This window comes from Capra hircus, chromosome 29 (assembly GCF_001704415.2).
Source record: "Capra hircus breed San Clemente chromosome 29, ASM170441v1, whole genome shotgun sequence".
In the NCBI taxonomy this organism is placed as follows: domain Eukaryota; kingdom Metazoa; phylum Chordata; class Mammalia; order Artiodactyla; family Bovidae; genus Capra; species Capra hircus.
This window is the reverse complement of record NC_030836.1, coordinates 32439236-32458321: the sequence shown is the minus strand read 5'-3', so window position 1 is coordinate 32458321 and position 19086 is coordinate 32439236. Positions and strand designations below refer to the sequence as shown.

Here is a 19086-nt window from a genome sequence, read left to right as displayed (position 1 = left end):
CTTCACCATTACCCTCTGCTCCAAGGGGTCTCCTTGGCCCACAGGTTCCCAAGACCCAGCCCCAGGCTTGGCACATGCTGGCATTCCCAGGCTTTTGAGAAGAGGGTGACAGAACAGGGCACTCACCAGAGACAGGTGGTACAGAGTGTAGGATTATGTTCATATAAGGCTTTGGTACAGCACCGGTTAAATGTTCTTATCATTTGACTTCTAAGTTATCTCTTAGAAGAAAAAAAAAGCTTACTGAAAAAATAGTGTTTTTATTTACTTTTGAGTTACATACCTGAAGTTCAAAAAGTAAGCCTCTAGTTGCCATTCAGATTCACACTCAAAGGTGTTCTGTGTGCAGCTGTACAATTTGTTGATTTGTCTTTAATAGTTAACCAAAGTCAGCCAACCAGTACCATGAAGTCAGCTGCCCATGATTACGGACTTTACCCAGTGCATACATACAGGAGAGAGAAAGAACACAAAAGCCACCCCTACGTCTCCCACCCCAACCCCCTAGGGGAAAAATAGAGGACAAAATACAGCAAGATTTAAGGAACCAGTGGGACGAAGGAGGTTCAGTCCAGCTGGCCTCATCAAGAACAGCACCATAAAGCACCCTAGCGCAGTTACGTGGTAGTATCGACATTCAAGAAATGGAAACGAGGTTTGAAGGGTCTTCATGAGAAGACCTGGCATGGATGGGGGAAAACCCCCAAAGAAAGTTGAAGAAGGAAGAAGTGTGCCATGAGAGCAGGCACTCCCACCAGCACGCTGAGTCATACTCAGATTCCTAGAAGAAATGAGGCGAGAGGCCCCTGGACATCCAGAGGTGCAGAGCAGTTGGGGTCTTGGGAGGTGGCCGCGGGACCCCTCCCAGCCCACCCTCTGTGTGTCTACAGCCCACTGGGTGAAAGAGGGGAAAGAAATCCACACACATTGCTTCCAGGTGTGCTATGGAAGAATCATACCCAGGGTGATAAAGTATCTCCTGGTGGAAGAGAAAAAGTCGGGGACGAGAGGAACCAGGCATCACTGACAGGAAGCTGCTATAGTCCCTTCAGGTCAGCGGCTGTGGAAAGAAGGAGCAACTGGTGGGAGCACCACCGCCGTCTTGTGCCCCTTCCTCTGGCCCCACAGATGGCAGTTCGAAAATGAAGTCTGAACGAGGTGTTAAGACCTTTGGAGATTGATGTATACAACTTGGCAAGGGGGGCTTTAAACTGCTGTTCTTCCCTAAACCAGCCATTCAGTCTGAAGTCCCAATGATCAAGACCACTGCACAGAGTGTCCCCCCAGGCCCTGGGCACAGAAGAGAACCCCACAGACCGACATCGGGGCCAGACCCTTCGGGACAGGCAATGTGCTGCGTGGGTTTCTCCTGTTCTCCCCGCTACTGCTTTGACGTTGCCCCAAGTAGCTCAGCACAAGCACCTGCATCAGACAGGAGATACAGGGCCAGAGGGCAGTGGGAACCCCACTTCCCCAAGCTACCGCTTGATGCCCATGGGGGAAGGATGCACCCACGCTGACTTTGGGTGAGGAACACCCAGTAACTCTGTCCACCCCAAACCCTGGTTCCATGATGCAGCCGGAGGTAGCAGAACTAAAACAATCCACAGACACCCTCAGCACCCACCAAAGGGGAAGAGCACCAGTGTTCGGTGAGCCTCCCACCACGCGGGCACCAAGGCGCAGGCACAGCCTACGGGGTGGCCTCAAAGACCTAGTCAGCACACTCGTCCCGCCAACCTGTCCTGTTAACAGAGGTTCAAAGGCAGATGCTGTTCCTCTACATATAATCAGATCTCCATCATCCACTGGCCTCACGTGCCTTTATGAAAGGCCGGCTCCACAGAGAAATTGCAGGTCTTGGCTGGGCTACCTACCCTTTCCCACCTTCCTGAGGCTCAGGGTAGAGATAACTTTACAACCCCTCCAAGCTCTAACGTTTCAAGGTAGGGCTATGTCACTTGTCTCCCCTTTTCTTCCTGTAACTGATTTCAGTTAGAGGTAGAGGGGTGGGATGGGAAGGCTGAGGGCAGCGACTCCTTGGTGCGAAGGACCACACCTTGGGTTTCATGTAAAAAGCAGTTTCAGAGGAACCCCAGACCTAGTGCAGTACTGTGATGCAGAATACCAGAAGTGGGACAGGGTCTGTGGAGAAAGAGAGGATCACTCCGAGAGCCAAAAGAACGGTAATGAAAGCCCTCTTGTCGTGGAGGTTTGGGCAGGCCGGACAGGAAAGAGACCGTGCTGCCTTCTTGCCTGGCCTCCCTGAAAAGTCTTACAAGGAACGCCTGGCTGCCTCCTCCCCTGGTCTCCTGAGAAGACTGCAGGAACAACTGGTCACCTGCCAAGCACGGACGTGGCCGCTGGACCCCATGCTAGAGCTCCCCCAGTGCAGACTAGACAGAGACCACAGTCCTCCAGTGTCCTTGGGAAATGGAAAGCGTCTTGAGCAGGTATGCCAGGGGCTCAAGGACAGGCCTGAGTGAATGCCAGGGCCCCTTAAAGCTACACTGAGGCATGAGATGGGTCAGGGGTCAGACTCGAGCTGCACCCTCACCACCTCTTCTCATGGTACTCCAAAAAAAGCAAAAAAGCCCCACCCATGGCTGAGGCATGCGAGCTCCTCTAATGACCAAGTTCCATAAGACAAAACCTCTTGGCCTATGTGACGCCCTGCTTGGGGAGGAGGGGTCAGTATCGGCTCTTCAGTTGACGAGCGGGATGCGAGCAGAGACTGCACCCACAGGTGTCTCCTGGCTGCCTGCACTAGCTTCAAACACATGACCCTTGGCAAGTCAGAGAAAGCGCTAGCACCCAGGGACAACTGTTGAGCCGCGAGGTGTGAGATCGTTGCAGCGTATGTGAGGTCTCGAGTTCTCAGAGAGGTATTCTTCAGGGCACACACTTTCCCACTCAAATGCTAGTGAGTACCTGTTCCCCCAGAAGCTCCAGCTCTGGGTCAGACTCTACGATACTCTGCTCTGTTCTAGAAGTCCCTGGCCAGGTGCCAGGAGGAGGCTTTGTTCAAATTAAATTTTCATATGTACACATTTCCATCAGAAAGACCCAAGCGACTCTGAACAGAGAATGTCTCAAAAAACAGATGAGGCATGGAGGAAGGATGGGGGACGCGGAGAGAGGGCACCAAGGCATGAGCTAGAACCCAGGCCACCCCAGGTGGTCGTGCTCCAAACATGTCTAAGCACGAGTACAAAAATAAAGCAAACTATGACTGCATATAGATATATAGATATATAGACAAGCTAGCTAGCTAGACTTCATATATATGTGTGTGCCGAAGGCACAACCCCGCTCCTCTCCCCGGCTGCGGTCTGCTGCCCTCCCATCTCCCACTCCCCAAAGGCCCCAGCTCCCAACCACGACTATTGCATTTTGGTCCCTGCACCCACCCACCCCCTTACATAAGCTCCCCTCTCTCCTTAAAATAGAACAAATCATATATATTTATATAATTTTATATACAATCTCCATAAAAAATACACTAAAGATGGCATATTACTAATTTCACCCTCCTACCAAATTAGGAGTTGCCTCGCAAAGAAAAGAATCAACCAAAAAGAGGGCCTGCTAGGCCTGAGGCTACTCAGGCAAATTAGTGTGTCCCTACAAAGCTTTTGTACACACACACAGCACACTCAAATGCATACCACAAACATACCACACATACACACACACACACCACACACGCACCATACATACCACCCTCACAAATACACACCACATACCACACACATAGGCACCATACATACAGAACATACCACACACACACACACACACACACACACACACACACACACACACACTCTTACTTCCTGAGCCCAGGAAAGGAACATGGACAAGATAGCCACCTGGGGCTGGAGGCCACAGAGCTAGTCCGGTGACTGCAGAGGGCCAGGTGAGACAGCCCCACCTCTCTGCTCCAGCCAGGACACTGTCTGCTCACGACAGACCCTTCAGGTTCTCAGCAGGTAATAGAGATTTCCGATGAGAGTGATAGACAGTTTCCCTTCAAAGAACTGCAAGATGGCTATAAGGACATCTGTCCCCATGCCAGAAACAAGATTTCTTAGATGCTATAAGCCAAAAGGGGCAAAAAGCCTCTCAGCCCTCATCACCAACACGAGGAGTTGGCATCAGCCCCTTCCCGCTACACGTGTGGAAACTCCACACACCATCAGAAGCACACTCACAGGGCTTCAAAGGCGGAAAATGGAAACCAACCCCCACGAGCCCAACCCTTCTCCCCTCTCAGATTCCCTTCCCTACCCAACCACCTCCCCGACGCAAACCATGCACGAGGTCATGATCCCTGGAGCCACGAAGAAGTGGGGTGGGAAGGAAACGAGGTAACTACTATGTATATGGGGCGGAAAGGAGAGCCTGGTCCTAAAATAAACCCAGAGAAGCCAGGGCCAGGGAGAGACTGGTAGGACTGGTGGGGCACATTTCTTCAAGATTCAAGAGGCCCAGCAGCTGTTTGTGTCACCATCAAGGCGGCTGGGACAGACAGACGGCAACGGACCAGGGCCAGGGGCTGAGAACTGGCAGCACTTCTCCCTACCACCCAGCCCAGCTCTCCCCACCAGCGATCTGCAGCAGACACTGTTTCCTCAGGCTGCTTCAGATCCACCAAGGAAGACTGGCCCTGTGATGTCATTAATGGCTGCTGTCTACCAAGGATTCAGCAATCCAGATGTGCCTCTCGTCTGGAAGGGACGGGCGCCAGCAGGGCTGTCTGCACATCCACCTCACTCTTCCTCGTCCTACACAGACACCCCGGGGTATGGGACTGTCTAGGGATCAGACTCAACCTATTTATTCTTCCAGCTTAGAATGGGTCATGAACACACTTCTACCCTCTCAGTAACCCAACATGCAAAATAGTACATTTGCTCATAGAAGCACTGATGAGAGCCCCAGAAGTAAATCACTGGACCAAAGTGGACTCACTGCTGGTCAGTGGGGCGGTGGTGGACACCCCAACCAAACTCCCAGTTGCTGAAAGCAACTCTTCTCAGAAGAGCAGTGCAGCCCCAGGGGGCTCCAAGCTCCAGCCTCCCTTTATTTGGAGAAGAAAGAGCTGATCAAGGATGCCCACTTCCTTGAGGGAGCCCCCAGGTGCCTACCTACCTCTGCCTCCCTGCTGCTCCCCAACAATCCCTGCCCCCCAAAGCTCCATCACATGCAAGCAAAGCAAGCCCCAGATTAGCCGCTAGCTTTTCTTTCCCTATGTTTCTCTATATGGTAATAAAATGTACTTTATGTACAATTCCTCCCCAGCCCACCCCCAATCCCCTAAAAGGCTTTTTCTAACAAAATTGGAAGTAACAGCTCCAGCTGTGCACACTTGGGCCCTGAATTCTAATCCTGGAGAGTAACAAGGTCGCCCTGTTGCTCTCTGAAGTCTGCCTCCTCCCTGAAGCTATTTTGTCAAACTTAAAAAAAAAAAAAAAAAAAAAAAGCCTAGGAAATTTCACATCTGATCCTACCAGGTTTCCTCTGCATGAAAAGGGCACAAAGAAACAGCTGAAATCAGTTTAACCCCAAATATTTTAGATATCAAATCAAAAAGAGATAGCATTGTAAAATAGTAATGGTGACTCCAGTCCACCCTTGCACTTGAGATGCCCCCATGCACAGGATCACAGGTCATGGGCCTCCTCAAAGAGGGGGCAGACCCTGCCCACCCACCATCCCCCTTTCAGACCCATATCTCTGGGAAAAGTTGAGAGAGACAGGCTGAGGGCTTGTAGACAGAGATCACCGAGTGCTGGGCTGCGTCCATACTCAACCCCACTGACGCCACCAGCAAATCGAGAAGAGGCCCCACCTTCTCCTTATTGCTTGCTTTCCCCCAAACAGCCTCAAGCTCCCTCTGGCAGCACTTCAGCCTTTCCCTGGTCTCCAAGTCACCTAACCTGAAATAGTGCAGCCTCCAGGCACGATGCAGGAGGAAGTGTAGGCTACTTCTAGGCAAGGTTACCGGATGGGCCGAGGGTCAGTCTGGAGGACACCTGATCTCCCACAGACTAGGGCCTGAAAGTCGGAGGAAGTTTCAGAGTCGTCCCTGCACTTGGTGACGGGCAGAGTGCAAAGGGCATCTGGTCCTTAGACATGGCTGCACCCCCATGCACGTAAATTCACACCTGCACACGCCCAGCACTGGAGCGTGTGCCTGTAACAGCCCTGTCTCCACCTCTTGGACAGAGTGGACTGTATTCTGCTGATTTCCATCACAGTCCTTACAGTAAGTGCTGAATCAGCTCCCCGGGGTGCAGGAAGGCCCGTGTCCACATACACTGTCACAAGAAGGAAGCCCTCTTGGGAGGAGTAATGAGTCCAAAGCTATTGAGAGACAGGTCGGCCTGGTGCCCTTCCCCAGTGCTGGGGACGCCCAGAACAGCTGACACCCAGCAGCCAGCAAAAAAGCACAACTCCAACCACTTGCTCTTCTGTGCTGAGGTACCAGGCCTGGCCGAGGGAAGGCAGGCAGGCAGGAGTCAGCACCGTTGTTACCGCTGGCGACGGTACACGGCAGGGCCCTGAATACCATCCCTTCTGTCTCCTCTCCTGTTGTAATCTCAGGGCCTACAGTCCCAGCCCAGGGCTCAGATATGGCGGCCTAGCTCACCCTGAAGATACACAGCCCTGACATTACACGCATGGTCCACCAGGACCTGCTCCACTCAAGAAACAGCCACCATGAGAGTCCAGACAAAGGCCACAACCGACCCCTGGGCCCTGCAGAGGTGCCCGCGAGCCCCCCGTCGGGCACAGCGGCAGAGGTAGTGCTGCCTCGGGGAAGAAGCAGAGTCGCTGCTTCGCTGGAGCCGCCACCTGGGTGGGGCTTGGACACGGTGCCCAGCGAAGTACACTGGCCAGAAAGGGCAGGTTCCACGGGGTCAGTGGTGGGCAGGAGACTAGGCACAGCCACAAACACTGCTCCTGACACTCCCTTCTCCATGACGGTCACGTTTGGAGAGAGTGGTTGTGTGACGTGTGAGGCAGAGCCCCAGGGGTGGACCGGGTCCCCACTCACCAGGCATGAGAAGGAAGCACTGGGCTGAGGATTCACCCCCAGGATGGACGCTCCCACACTCAGGTTAGCCTGCCAAGGTCCCCAGAATGAGAGCCAGAGAAGTGTCCAGTGCTGTGACGGGCCAATATCCAGGCAGGTAACTGGGGACAGGGGCTGTCCCCAAACCCACCAAGACAGCAGCACCAAGAAGGAGGTACTTGCAGGAGCCTGACTGCCACCGTGATTCTCAGGTGGCCAGAAGGGCAAACCCTGGCACAAGAGCAGGAGAGAGAGGCCAGATGCACCCTAGCCACACACAGGCCTTCTACCCGCCGAGGGCAGTACCACACTGCACACGCGCGAGAGAGGCCTCTCCTGTCGCTGTCAGACCACCTCGCAGAGGCTTCTGGGTGCTAAGAGTCTGAGCTAAGAAGAGAGCTCAGCAAAGAAAGGATGAAGCCCGGCTCCCACCTCCCACTCTTTCCACCTTCAACCCCAGGGCTCAGGCAGTTCTATACATACAGCCCTGGGGGAAAGGGGGGCCCAGAGCACCCCCAGAACCCAGCATCCAGGCCCCCAGCTTTATCTGATCCCATCCTGTGGGAGTTCAGGTCTGCGGGGGGGCGGCACATGGGGAGCATGGAGAGGAGTGTGGGCGGGCTCCCCACACGTGGCAATTAATCAATCTGGGGAATTAGCTCCCACAAAAGGAGAGGAGGAATCCAATCAGAGCTTTGGAACAGCGCTCTGGAGGGCATGGGATATAAATAGAGCCGCAGCGCTGGGTGCTCGGCACAGATGGCTCTGGAGCGGGAGGCCCCCGGCCACAGGGCTCCAGGCCCGGCTGGACCCAAGGGGCTAATGAGGAGCTCCAGTCTGGGCACAGGGCCACCTCCAGCCCCGCTGCTAAGCAGCTTCACTTCCGAGCCAGACCATGAAAGCAAGAGAGATGCCCGCCTGGCCGTCCACCAGCCACCCTTCTCCGCCCGGGACCAAGAAATGGAGGCGGTGTTTAGTTCCATGGTAACGGACTGTTGAGCCCCCGGAGCGGGCAGCGGGCAGCATGGCAAGCCCTCACTCTGCCCGGGAGGCGATGAGGTCAAGACAAACAGGGGACCCAGCTGAGAAGGCATGAATCCCATTTCAGGGGGACTCATTCCCGAGACAGACACCAGGGCCCCCGCCAGCTCCCACCCAGCCCACACGCCAGCTGCCCTCTCCCTCCTTCTACTGACCACAGAAGTGAGCATTTGCTCCCACGTACATATATATACATAGAGAAACCCACAAACTACACACATACACATTTGCATCTATAGCTATATATATGTGGAGTCTGGAAGACGGTGGAGTCCAGCCCTCTTTCAGGACTCGAGAAACAACAGAAGCAGGGCACAGCGCGAGCCATTGCTTCCTCTCTCACTCCACTGATATCCGAGGAGGTGGAGAAATCCACCTAGTGAAGCGGGGAAAGGGGGGGAGGAGGCAGGTCTCCCCCTGTCCCCAGTTCACTGCCCAAACTCCACCCACAGCCACGCTGGCCAGCGAGCCCTCTCTCCTCTCTCCCGGACACGAGGCCAGCAGGTCGGGAGGCGAAGGAGAGGCCCACTCAGGCCAGAGGGAGAGCAAGTGCAGCCAGGGTCTGAACAGCCCTGGAAGCCAACAGCCGGGCCACCGCTCCCCTGGCAGGGGAGGACGAAGCCCCGCACACCCATCGCCCCATGCCAGCCCTTGCCCCTCAGCCAGCAGCCTCGCTCAGGGGACACTTAAGTGGCAGCATCACAGCAGAGTGGCGTGGCCGGGGTCGTCGTGCTCCACGCTACTGAGTATTGCCTTCTGGTCTTCCGGGAGCTGGCGGTGGCACAAGTCCGACAGACGGGCGAAGGGGTCGGGCCGGGAATGTCTCTTCTTCCTCCGGAGGCAGACAGCTTCGTCGGGCCACAGGACCTGAGAGTTTGGAAGGTGCTGAGCCTGGGAGGCAGAACCATCTAGGAAGGGGAGCAGGTACACAGGACAGGAAAGGAGGAAAGTATGGTAAGAATGAGAAGCCAGTGGTGCACCCCCGCTGCCCCCTGCAGGGCATGCTGCCTGGCCCCCAGGGCCACATGCTGGAGCCACCCACCTGCCCAGAGATCAGAGCAGAAAGTGCAACAGGGAAGTCAGCGCCCCGGCCACCCCAAGTGCTGCTCTAGTGAGAGCCGGAAAGCAGGGTGGGCATGGCTGCACCTCCTGCAGACCCAGATCTAGTCAAGCAACATCTCTCATCTTATATTTAATGTTGAATATATTCAGTACCTTTTATTTAATTTTTTTCTTCTATTTTTTTAAAGAAATATTTACCCATCTTTCTCAGTGCCTCCTGGGTACCAGGCCAGCATTCTAGGCACGGGGCTGGGACTCAGCACACTTTCCCCCCACCCGGTGCCGCAAGCAGGGATGGATGTCTCAAAAGATTTTACTTGTCCACATCACAGTCAGGTCTGGCCCACCCTGGACTGCCGGGCCATCCCTCTGCTGCATGGTGCTTCTGGGGACACAGAGGTGAAGCCCTCTCGTTCTAGAAGATTATACTTCAACGTGGGGATGGGGAGGAAGAGATAATAGAGATTTAAAAACTACAACCGTAAACCTTTCAGATGCTGCAAGTACTACCGAGAAAGGTAGCACAGAACCCTGAGACAGAAAATCTGCTTCTGCCCTGAAGGAGCAACACCGAGGCGAGTCTTGCATTATGAACCTTCCACAGGCCTAGGGGAGAAGTGTTCCCACAGTGTGATGGCCCCAAGCGAGGGGCGAACGCGACACGAACTGGAGCCCAAAGGAGGGCCGCCACACTAACGCAGAGGGAGCAGAGGCGGTAAGGCAGGAGGGCAGGCAGAAGCCTGTTCTGGTTGCAGGGGGACCTTCCGGAGGTTTTAGCCAGAAGTGAGTGTGTGTACGTGTGCTGCACATGTGTGCACACGGACTCTCTAAAACGACTCTGGCCACTGTGTGTTGAATACACTGCAGGAGCCGGGACGGAGGCTGGAGGACCAGATAGGAGGCTGCTGTTCTGGTCCAGGGGAGAGACAGGAATGACTCAGAACTTAACTTTAGCATCTGAGACAGAGAAAAGTGGCCAGATATAGTGTGTGTTTTAAAAGTTGAGTCAACAGGGGACTTCCCTATTGTTAACACTTTGTCTTGCAGTGCAGGAGGGTGCAGGTTTAATCCCTGGCCGGGGAGCTAAGATCCAGTGCAGGGGGGTGCAGGTTCAATCCCTGGCCGCAGATCCGACATGGCTTGTGGGCAAAAAAACCCCAAAAACATAGAAGCAATGTCACAAATTCCATAAAGACTCGAAAAATGATCCATATCCAAAAAAAAAATCTTTAAAAAACAAAGTGGAGTCAACAGAGCTCACCAGATGGACCAGATGTGAGAAGAGGAGGGGAATCAAGGAGCCTGAGCGACCAGGCGAGGAGGAGAGCCTTTTATGAGACTGGGCAAGACGCAGACATGGAAGATTATCCACAACTATTTGAGACAGAACACCCAGAGGCATGGGCAGCAGGCACCCAGAAATATGAGACCAGCTCACAGACAAAGGCTGGGCTAAAGACAGAGCTTTGTGGAGTTGTGAACACGTGACAGCGGACAGGACCACTTACACAAAAAAAAGAGAACATAGGCAGCTCATGGGACTTTTTTTTTTTTTTTGCCAAAAAACAAAAAACAGATGATAGATATATATTATAGATAGATAGATAGATAGAATGGGCTTAAATGGGTTGAAAATTCAGCTTTGGACTCTTCTCTTCCAAAACCTAAAAAAATTTGTCTTCTTTCTCTAAACTTCAGTATCCTCAGCTATAAACTAATAGGATAATAGTACCACCCAAAGGCCGAGTGAGAACTGAGAGCTTACTGCATCCCAAGCGCGAGGGCCTCAGTGTCTCATTCTCCCATATGGAAGGCTCTCTGTGATAGATAAGACAGACCAGCAAAGAAGCCGTGCAGTGGTCTTCTCAGACAGCCTGTCACAGCACTCCAAAAACCACTGGTAGAATGAGAGCATGTGATAAATAGTAAGGAGTTTTCTAAGTCTGAAATAAGGCTGAACTATTTTTGAAGTATCTTAGAAGCTATGTACAACTGCTGGGTAAACAGCATCCATTTCAGCAGAGATGTCCTTTCTATGAAATAAGGCAGTTTCACTCTAACTCATGGAGAGAAGTCTGCCCTGCCCTCAGACACTGAGTCCATGCCACAGGGACCCCTTAACATCAACTTCAATTCAGTTGCTCAGTTGTGTCCGACTCTTTGTGACCCCACGGACTGTAACATGCCAGGCCTCCCTGTCCATCACCAACTCCCGGAGTTTACTCAAACTTATGTTCATTGAGTAGCAGGTGCTATCTAACCATCTCATCCTCTGTTGTCCCCTTCTCCCGCCTTCAATCTTTCCCAGCATCAGGGTCTTTTCAAATGAGTCAGTTCTTCGCATCAGGTGGCCACAGTATTGGAGTTTAAGCTTCACCATCAGTCCTTCCAATGAATATTCAGGACTGACTTCCTTTAAGATTAACACTGAGTAGGACCCCAGAATTCCCATGTCCATCCAGAGGCCTGATAAGGAGGAAACACATAAGGAAACAGGGATATGTCCAAGGCATATGGCAGACTGAGGGGAAAAGTACTATTTATATTGTTAAAAAAAATACACTAGGACTTCCCTGGCGGTAGAGTGGATAGGAATCCACTTGCCAGTGCAAGGAACACAGGTTCGATCTCTTGTCCAGGAAGATCCCACATGCCCTGGGGCAACTGAGCCCACATGCCACAACTACTGAGCCCGCTTGCTTCAACCACTAAAGCCCGTGAGCCCAGGGCATGTGCTCCACAACAAGAGAAGCCACCACAGCGAGAAGCCCGCACACCACAACAAAGAGCAGCCCCTGCTCACCAGAGCTAGAGAGCCCACGCAAAGCAACAAAGCCCCAGGGCAGCCAAAAATAAACATTTTTTAAAATACACTAAAACAATGCTGTGTATTTTCTAAAGGTGTACACACAAAAGGGTTCTGAACACACATGCCCCCAGGAAGGATGGTCCCTAGGTTGGATGAAACAAGATTGGGAGGACAATCAGATTTTAACCTTATTTTTCTCCTTTTTTGACATGAAAACTCTATTTGTACATCACTTGGCAATTAGCACTAGAGAGAAGCAAAGAAGAAGACACACTAGAGGAGCTGACTCTGCAGAGAACCCAGAGCTGGGATCTGTAAAGGCAGGTCGGGGTGGGGAGGGGAGGGATGGCACGCCGCTCCGCATTTACCGGATCGTTTCTTTGACTTCGAGGAGCCCTTGGATGACTTTTTGGGCTTCTTTATCCGTTGGTACTTCAGAGCCTCCAGCCTCTCAGGTGCAGCAGCATTCCCGGGTGCAGGCGGATGTGTCCTGGAAGGGACAATTGGAGAGGCACAGGTAAGCTCGCAGATGAGGGAGCTTTGGAGGAGGAGCTGGAGAAAGCCAAGCAGCTGTCCCGGAGAAGACACCTGCCTCCCTGCTGCTCCTGGAAGAAAGAGTCCCAGTGGAGAGCTCCTGCAGTGGGAGGCCATCTGCCGGGCCACCAGAGACCTGGGAGAGGGAGAGAGACAGGCTTTAATGGTGAACCCGTCAAGTGGCCCTAAGCTGGGGAAGGCAGCGTGGAGAAGAAAGCAGCTTCCGTGTCTTAAGTTCTTGGACCATCACAGTCAAGACCTTTAAGTGAAAAGTACAGGGGCAGATTAAAGGGGTTGGGGGGAGAGCAACCCCACCCCTGACTGTTCCCCCCGCCCCCCAGGAAAGATAGGCCCGGCCAGACAGGGCCCTAGTGTCCCGTGAGATCAGCCGCTCCTTTGCCGAGAGTCAGGCAGAACCCTGCAGCCAGCAGCAGCAAATGGCTGTCATCCACCCACATTTCGGCAGCAGACGGGGCTCAGACTTCATGGTCACGTGAGAGAATAGACGAGCGCAGAAGTGGATTACGACAGTCAGTGCCCAATCGGGCAGTCTGGCAAAGCCCGGGACACCTGCAGTGAGTGTCTCCACAGTTTAAGATACAGAGAAACCAAGGTTGTTGGGAGAGGAGACCTGTGTCGGAGTCTCCTCCTGCCCCAGCTGAGGAGTGGAGGTAGCAGCTCACTTAACAGAGTGCCTGTGCAATTAGGTCAAAGGCAACACCCAGAGCCCGTGCAGCCAAGATGACAGAGAGCTCAAAGAGAACCGAGAGGATGGGCTGCGACGATCTGCACGCACTGGAGAGAAGAGTTCAAGAGTCAGAAGAAAATCTAGAAGACCGTTGCCATTTCTTCTCAGAGGAAGCCAAACTTGGAGCGTGAGGAGTAAAGGGGGAAAGAGAGACATGGGTCGCTCTTTCTTTCCGGCCTGTGATGCTCTCAGCACGCCATCAGGGAATCAGGGCCACCCCAAAACCCTGCGGGCTGGCGGGGAGTCACTCTTCCCATCTCCTTCCCCACACCTCTCTCTTCCATCTCCATTCCAATCAGTGCTTGGTAAATCCTGATTGAAGGAAGAAGGATAGCCAAACCTGTGAGGGGAAAAGAAGTCCCCAGTAGTGAGCAAGTAATCTAAGGTTAAAAAAAAAAAACAGGGGTGGGAAGACCACAGCCACATCTCCCCAACCTCGGGGATCTTTGTAGGGACAAGGAAGAAAACACAGAGGCTAACTGTAGACGAGCCTCTGGTTCCTGGGGCTTCTTGATCCAGCTGACAGTAAAGCAACCTGCATCTTCTCTGATGGATGCCATCCTTCCACAGCCTGTCCACATTTACAGTGCGGGGAAGCTCCTCCCAAGTCCAGGCCAGAGAGAGCATCTCAATTTTCATCAGCCCCCTCAAAACACAGGGCTAAGAGCCCCCCTACATGCACACACGGCCTCAGAGAGAAGTAGGCCAGCTCACCATCAGAGGTCTGGTCTTCACCCCGAGACCCAGCTGCCAGCTCCCCCTTCCTTCCTCTTTCACAGACACCGCCGTCTACCCCTGGAGGCCCTATATGGCAGCAGCTGGAAGGAATTCTGGAAGCAGACCAAGAACGGAGACGGCCAGGCCACGAGGGAGCGTGACTCCCCAGAGCCAATGCAGCAGCTTCACCCCCCTCAACCTGGACTAAGGCTTCCTGGTGCTGCCTGGAAGGAAAGAGACACGAACGCATGGCTCGGGTCATCCGCTTGCTGGTGCTGGCCGGCCTTTTCCAGGGGCAGACAAGTGAGCGGCACACCATCTGAGGAGGCATATGACAAGCCAGCAGGCCAGGGGCCAGTGTGCAAACAGCACAGTGCAGGGTGACCCACTGGGCATGAGAGAAACAGGTACAGGCTGCCCCCAAAAACTGCAAGGGATTCTCCCAGGCAGCTAAGGCTTCCAGGGTCAGTATCATTATTGCTCTCATCATACAGAACTGGTTCACCACTCACCATGCCAGGCCCTGATCTATGTCCTCTGCAGTAACTCCCCTGAACCCTGACAGCATCCCTAAGGGGCAAACATGAGACGGACCCCATTTTTCAGATGGAGAAACTGAAATTAAAGCGCTTATGCCATTTGTCTCATAATCCAGTTGTCAACGCGACACAGCCAAGACTCTCAACGTGCCGTAAGCTGTGTGCGCAGCTTCTTCCTGATGGAAACAGGCACAAGCCCCACAGGAGGAGGACACTGCTCTCACCCCACAGCGCTCCCATGCCCCGAGCAGTCAGCCTGCCCTGGACGCCCACGCTGCCACCGTCTTGGACGTTCACCCCATCGGTGGCAGAGCCAGAGAAGACAGCCTGGGGAGGGAAGCTGGCTCAGGTGTGCACTCAGCAAGGATTCCCAAAAGGAAGAAATAAGCCACTGGGAGGTGGACGCAGGGGGAGCCAATTTTTCTTGTGAAGCAACCAAGCTCCAGCCCTTCCAGGACACCTGCTGTCCACCTGTTCCTGCATTTGGCTCGGTGTTCAGACTCTGATGCACACAGGAGAAGCCCCGAGGCACTGGGCTGCTTGCCAGTACAGGGGGCAGAGATAAACAGGCAGGGTCTGGAAGGACGGGGGTGTGGGGAGGGGGACATAGTGGGCCTTCATATTCCGTTAATTAGGCAGAAAAGTTACACGAAGCATCCCAGCAGGCTGGAAGCCAACTGCCCACTTCTCTGGAAAAGGGGACCCTGTCCCCTGTCCAGGCTAAGCCCCTGGGGGACTTCTGGGCAATGCACTTTGATGCCAAGGAGCTCAGACAGGGAGGTGAAGCCAGAACTCTCTTTCCATTCAGCCCCAGTCCTTCCAGAACACAAAGAGTCATCAAACTTGGACCCCTCTCTCAGAAAGTACGAGCATTACTGGAAGGTGAGGCCTCAAAGCCTGGCATCCCCAGTGAACTCCAGGTCTATGTCCCACAGTGTTTCTCTATGGTTCAGACCTACCAAAGATGGCCTGAAATATACCTTAACACTCTTTGCCTCTTCCTCATTATAAAATTCATGCAAAACCCAAATTAGTCACAGTCCCAGGGACCTCTCAGCTGCTTTCGCTGTGCCCACCTGCAGCAGTGGAGGGAAGACACAGCCCAGCTCAGAAAGGCAAGCCTCAGCGCAGGATGGCCAAAACCCTCCTGGCAACGGCAAAGCAGAAGGGAAAGAGTGTGGCCTTCCCCTCCTGAGTGCACACTCTGCCTGTCTGTCTATGGGACTGGGGAGGAGACCAAGCAAACCCACTCCCATCCACGGGGTGGCCAGGACGTGGGTGAACCCGCCTTCCATCGTAGCACAGCCACCAGGACTCTGCGGAGGGGCGCCCTCCTGCTACACCCACCGACGGCCCCTCCAGTGGGCCAAGTGTGTGGCCTCCCAACTCAGGACAGGCTTTTACCAACGGGGCCGCCTTCCCCGGGTTCACCCAGTACAAGGGTCCCCAACACACTCCGACACGCCTGCCTCATGGAGGCCACGGTCAGCATGAACAGGAAAGGGAACCTGAGAGAATGGGAGGCCCAGGCGGCTGCTGGTGTTCAGACAGGGAGCTGAGAGCCCCGGCCACTAACAGGCCGAGTCCTCCCAGAAACCACTCGACACTGCCCGCCCTAAGAAGGGAGCTGGAGGAGGAGGAAAAGGAGAGGAGGAGCGGCCCAGGACGGCTGTGGGCTGGGAGCAGGGAGGGGGGACAGAGTGAGAACGCACGTAGACGAGACGAGTCACACCTTCTCCAACAGACCCAGGGGGACACAAGCAAAGGGGGCAAGACGGCAGCGTCCATGGGGGAGCCCGGCGCCTGCGGGGGCCCCCCGGCCTCTGCCCAAGCTCCCGACAGGCAGCGCAGCGAGGGCCTGACTCTCGAGGCCGAGGAGCTGTCCGGGCCAGGCAGAAACCCAGCTCCCGCGTCACGCCCCTCGATTCTGGGTTTGTCACAACAGTGAGGGGACACTCAGCCTGCAGGTCTAGGACACCAGGGAGGGGTCACAGGGGAGAACAGGGCCCAGGCACTTTTCAAGAATGAAGGGGGAGGGTAGGACCCGGAGTCATCAACTCCTTGCGGGGGGGGGGGGGGGTTAAACTGGGGTCAGGGAGGAGAAAGGGAAGGTGGAGGGCCAGCCTGTCACTGTCACTGAGCTGGCCGCTTGCAACTGCTATCCCTGGGCTCCCAGAGCATGGCATCAGCCAGCTTCACAGGACCCTGACCTCTGGCTGCGGACACCTTCCCAGCTGCAGACCATGAGGAGCTGGCAAACAGGCTCTGGTTTACGGGAGGCCACTCTCATGACTCTAGGAGACAGGCAGCCCCCCGCCTCCCTTGCCCCCTGCTATCTCCAGGTGGGGAGGAGACGAGGCTTCCTCCTGGAAGCCAGAAGTACCCAGGGAGGCTCCGCTGCTGTCCGAGTGCCTGGTGCCCTCGCTGGCTAGTCCCCAGAAGCATCCGTGGCAAAAAGCAGCATCTTCTTAGCCACCATGAGAGTGATGGGGTTAAGCTGACCACAGAAGCCTCTTTAAGAGGCTCGGTACCCTTCTGCTGTCAAGTTGCTGAGATCCCCACCTGGAAGAGGAGGCACCCACAGGGGAGCAGAGGGAGGAAAGTGGTGTTTGGTCAGCCTCTTGCCAATCCCCTGCCCGGGGCCGGTTCTCTCCTCTAGGGGGCTCCTCCCAGAAGCTCCCAGAGCTATGGCCCAGAGAGGGCAGGAGTGGCTGCTGCAGGGGCCTTGAGAGCAGCGAGCCTCCGGGCGAGGTCTGCGCCTCAGTCCTGCGACGGCCAAGAACAGGCTGCCATGAGGGCTCAGGAGTGGTGACCTTCGCTGCCCAGGGCCCTCACAGGACGACACGGGGCCTGGACCAGAGAAAGACCCAGCTGTTGAGGAAAGGAGCAGGCCACTGCCCAGCCCCAAGCTACAGGGAGGACCGGCTATCAGTAGGATCCCCAGAGGACAGGGAGGGAACAGGGCAGGTCAAGGGGCCAGAGAGGGAGGGGGCCTCTGTGCTGGAGGCTGCAGGGAAAACCGGGCAGAAGAGAGCAAGGTGCTCACAGATACCCCGGGGCCCTGACAGGTTTCCCAAGTGCAGAGATGCAAAGCGCTCTAGGCATTCTAGGCCCTCAGGTGCATGCAGATGCCAGGGCTTCTGTGGGAAGCTCTGGACAGCAGGATGCGGGTGTCTGGATGCAGAAACCGGGGGGGGGGCTCTGGGCAGGGCTCGGAAGCTGCAGCTAGGCGGTGGCCCGGCGGGCTGTGGCAACAGCATGATGTGGGGAGCCCAGGAAGCCGCAGGGAATCGGAGCGGAGGCTGCCGCCCCACAGAGGACCAGGGGGCTATGGTTTGGATTCCCCCGTAAAGGAAGCGATGGCCCTGCCGAAGCCCGTCCGCCGGTCCGCCCCCCACCGCCCGCCCAGCCGGAGCTCCCTTACCTATTGAGCTGAAGAGAGGCTTGTCTCGACAACACTGCCCAGATAGCTGAGATCAATCAGAAACAAAGCGGTTATCAACACGGGCGCCGGGACTACCCACGCACACCCAGAGGGGAGGGGAGGAGCACGGGGATCAGAGAACCGACAAGCGAGGAGGCCAGAGAATGGGGTGAGGGGCAGGAAGGAGAGAGACAGAGACCCAGACGGCACGATGGGACGAAGCAGATGAGGGCTGCACAAAGCACAGACGACAGGGCACGGCCCCCAGCATCTCCTGCAGACAGCGCACGGCTCTCCTCCACCTCCCAAGCCTCCTCCCCAACCTGAGCCGAGGGGTGGGCGGTGAGGCTTGTGCTTCCAGGTACCAGAGTCGGGAATGAAGGGGGCAGGGCGCCGGGCACCGGGCTTCCTCCTCTCGACCACCTCCCGTCTGCCTACCATCAGGCCAGCCTCTGCTCTGGACTCTTCCCCTGCACAGGCGGCCACACCAAAGAAGAAGACCAAAGGACGGAACCAGAGGGGGCGGGGGCAGGAGATATGGGGTCTACACACGGTGCAGGCTCTTCTCAGCAAGTCGGGCCAACCCAAAGAAGATGGAGGAAGAGAGACAGACAGAGAAGGACGGACTCAGGGAGGAGGAAGGGGTAGGGAGGGAGAAGGACCCGAGAGAAAGAGCACGGGCAGGCATCCAGGCTCAGTGGTACCTGGCACACCAGCTGCTACCGTTTACAGTGGGCTCCCCCAGGCCGGCTGATCGCAGGGGCTTGTCTGTCTGTCTGTATGTCTGCAGTTTCCTGCGAGGCACACAGGTTGGGGTGGGGTGTGTGGCTTGGGCTCAGGGTTCACAGGCCTTGAGATGTTGCTTTCAGCCTCCAGGAGGACACAGCCTCTAGAGATGCTGGGGTGGGTGGTGGGGGGTTGGGGGGGGCAGTGGTGCGGCGCTCACTAGGCAGCAGGGGGCAGGAAGTTGGGGACAAGAGCCTGGAGGCCCAGGGAAGCCAGGCCCCAGGGTCCTGCTTTCAAGGAGGAGGGGTCAAGGAAGAAAAGGAGGCTGGACATGAGGTCTCCGGGCAAACCCTGGAACCACCCAAAATCAGGCTCCCCGGGAAGCACTGGCTGACCACTCAAGGGACG

The 19086-nt window shown here is 55.3% G+C and overlaps 1 protein-coding gene across 5 annotated transcripts in view; it reads right to left on the bottom strand.

Annotated features, from left to right (window-relative positions):
* Positions 3422 to 19086, bottom strand: part of IGSF9B (immunoglobulin superfamily member 9B) — a 47952-nt gene continuing 32287 nt past the window's right edge. For 4 of the 5 annotated variants that reach the window (XM_018043352.1, XM_018043353.1, XM_018043350.1 and 1 more), the window contains 2 exons: positions 12359 to 12480; positions 3422 to 9027 (listed from right to left, as the gene is read on the bottom strand). In XM_018043352.1, the coding sequence (XP_017898841.1) occupies positions 8819 to 9027; positions 12359 to 12480 (331 nt within the window). In that variant the 3' untranslated portion in view covers positions 3422 to 8818. Of the gene's footprint in view, positions 9028 to 12358; positions 12481 to 17952; positions 17999 to 19086 lie in introns of those variants that run through there. The other variant, XM_018043354.1, reaches the window with a different exon arrangement.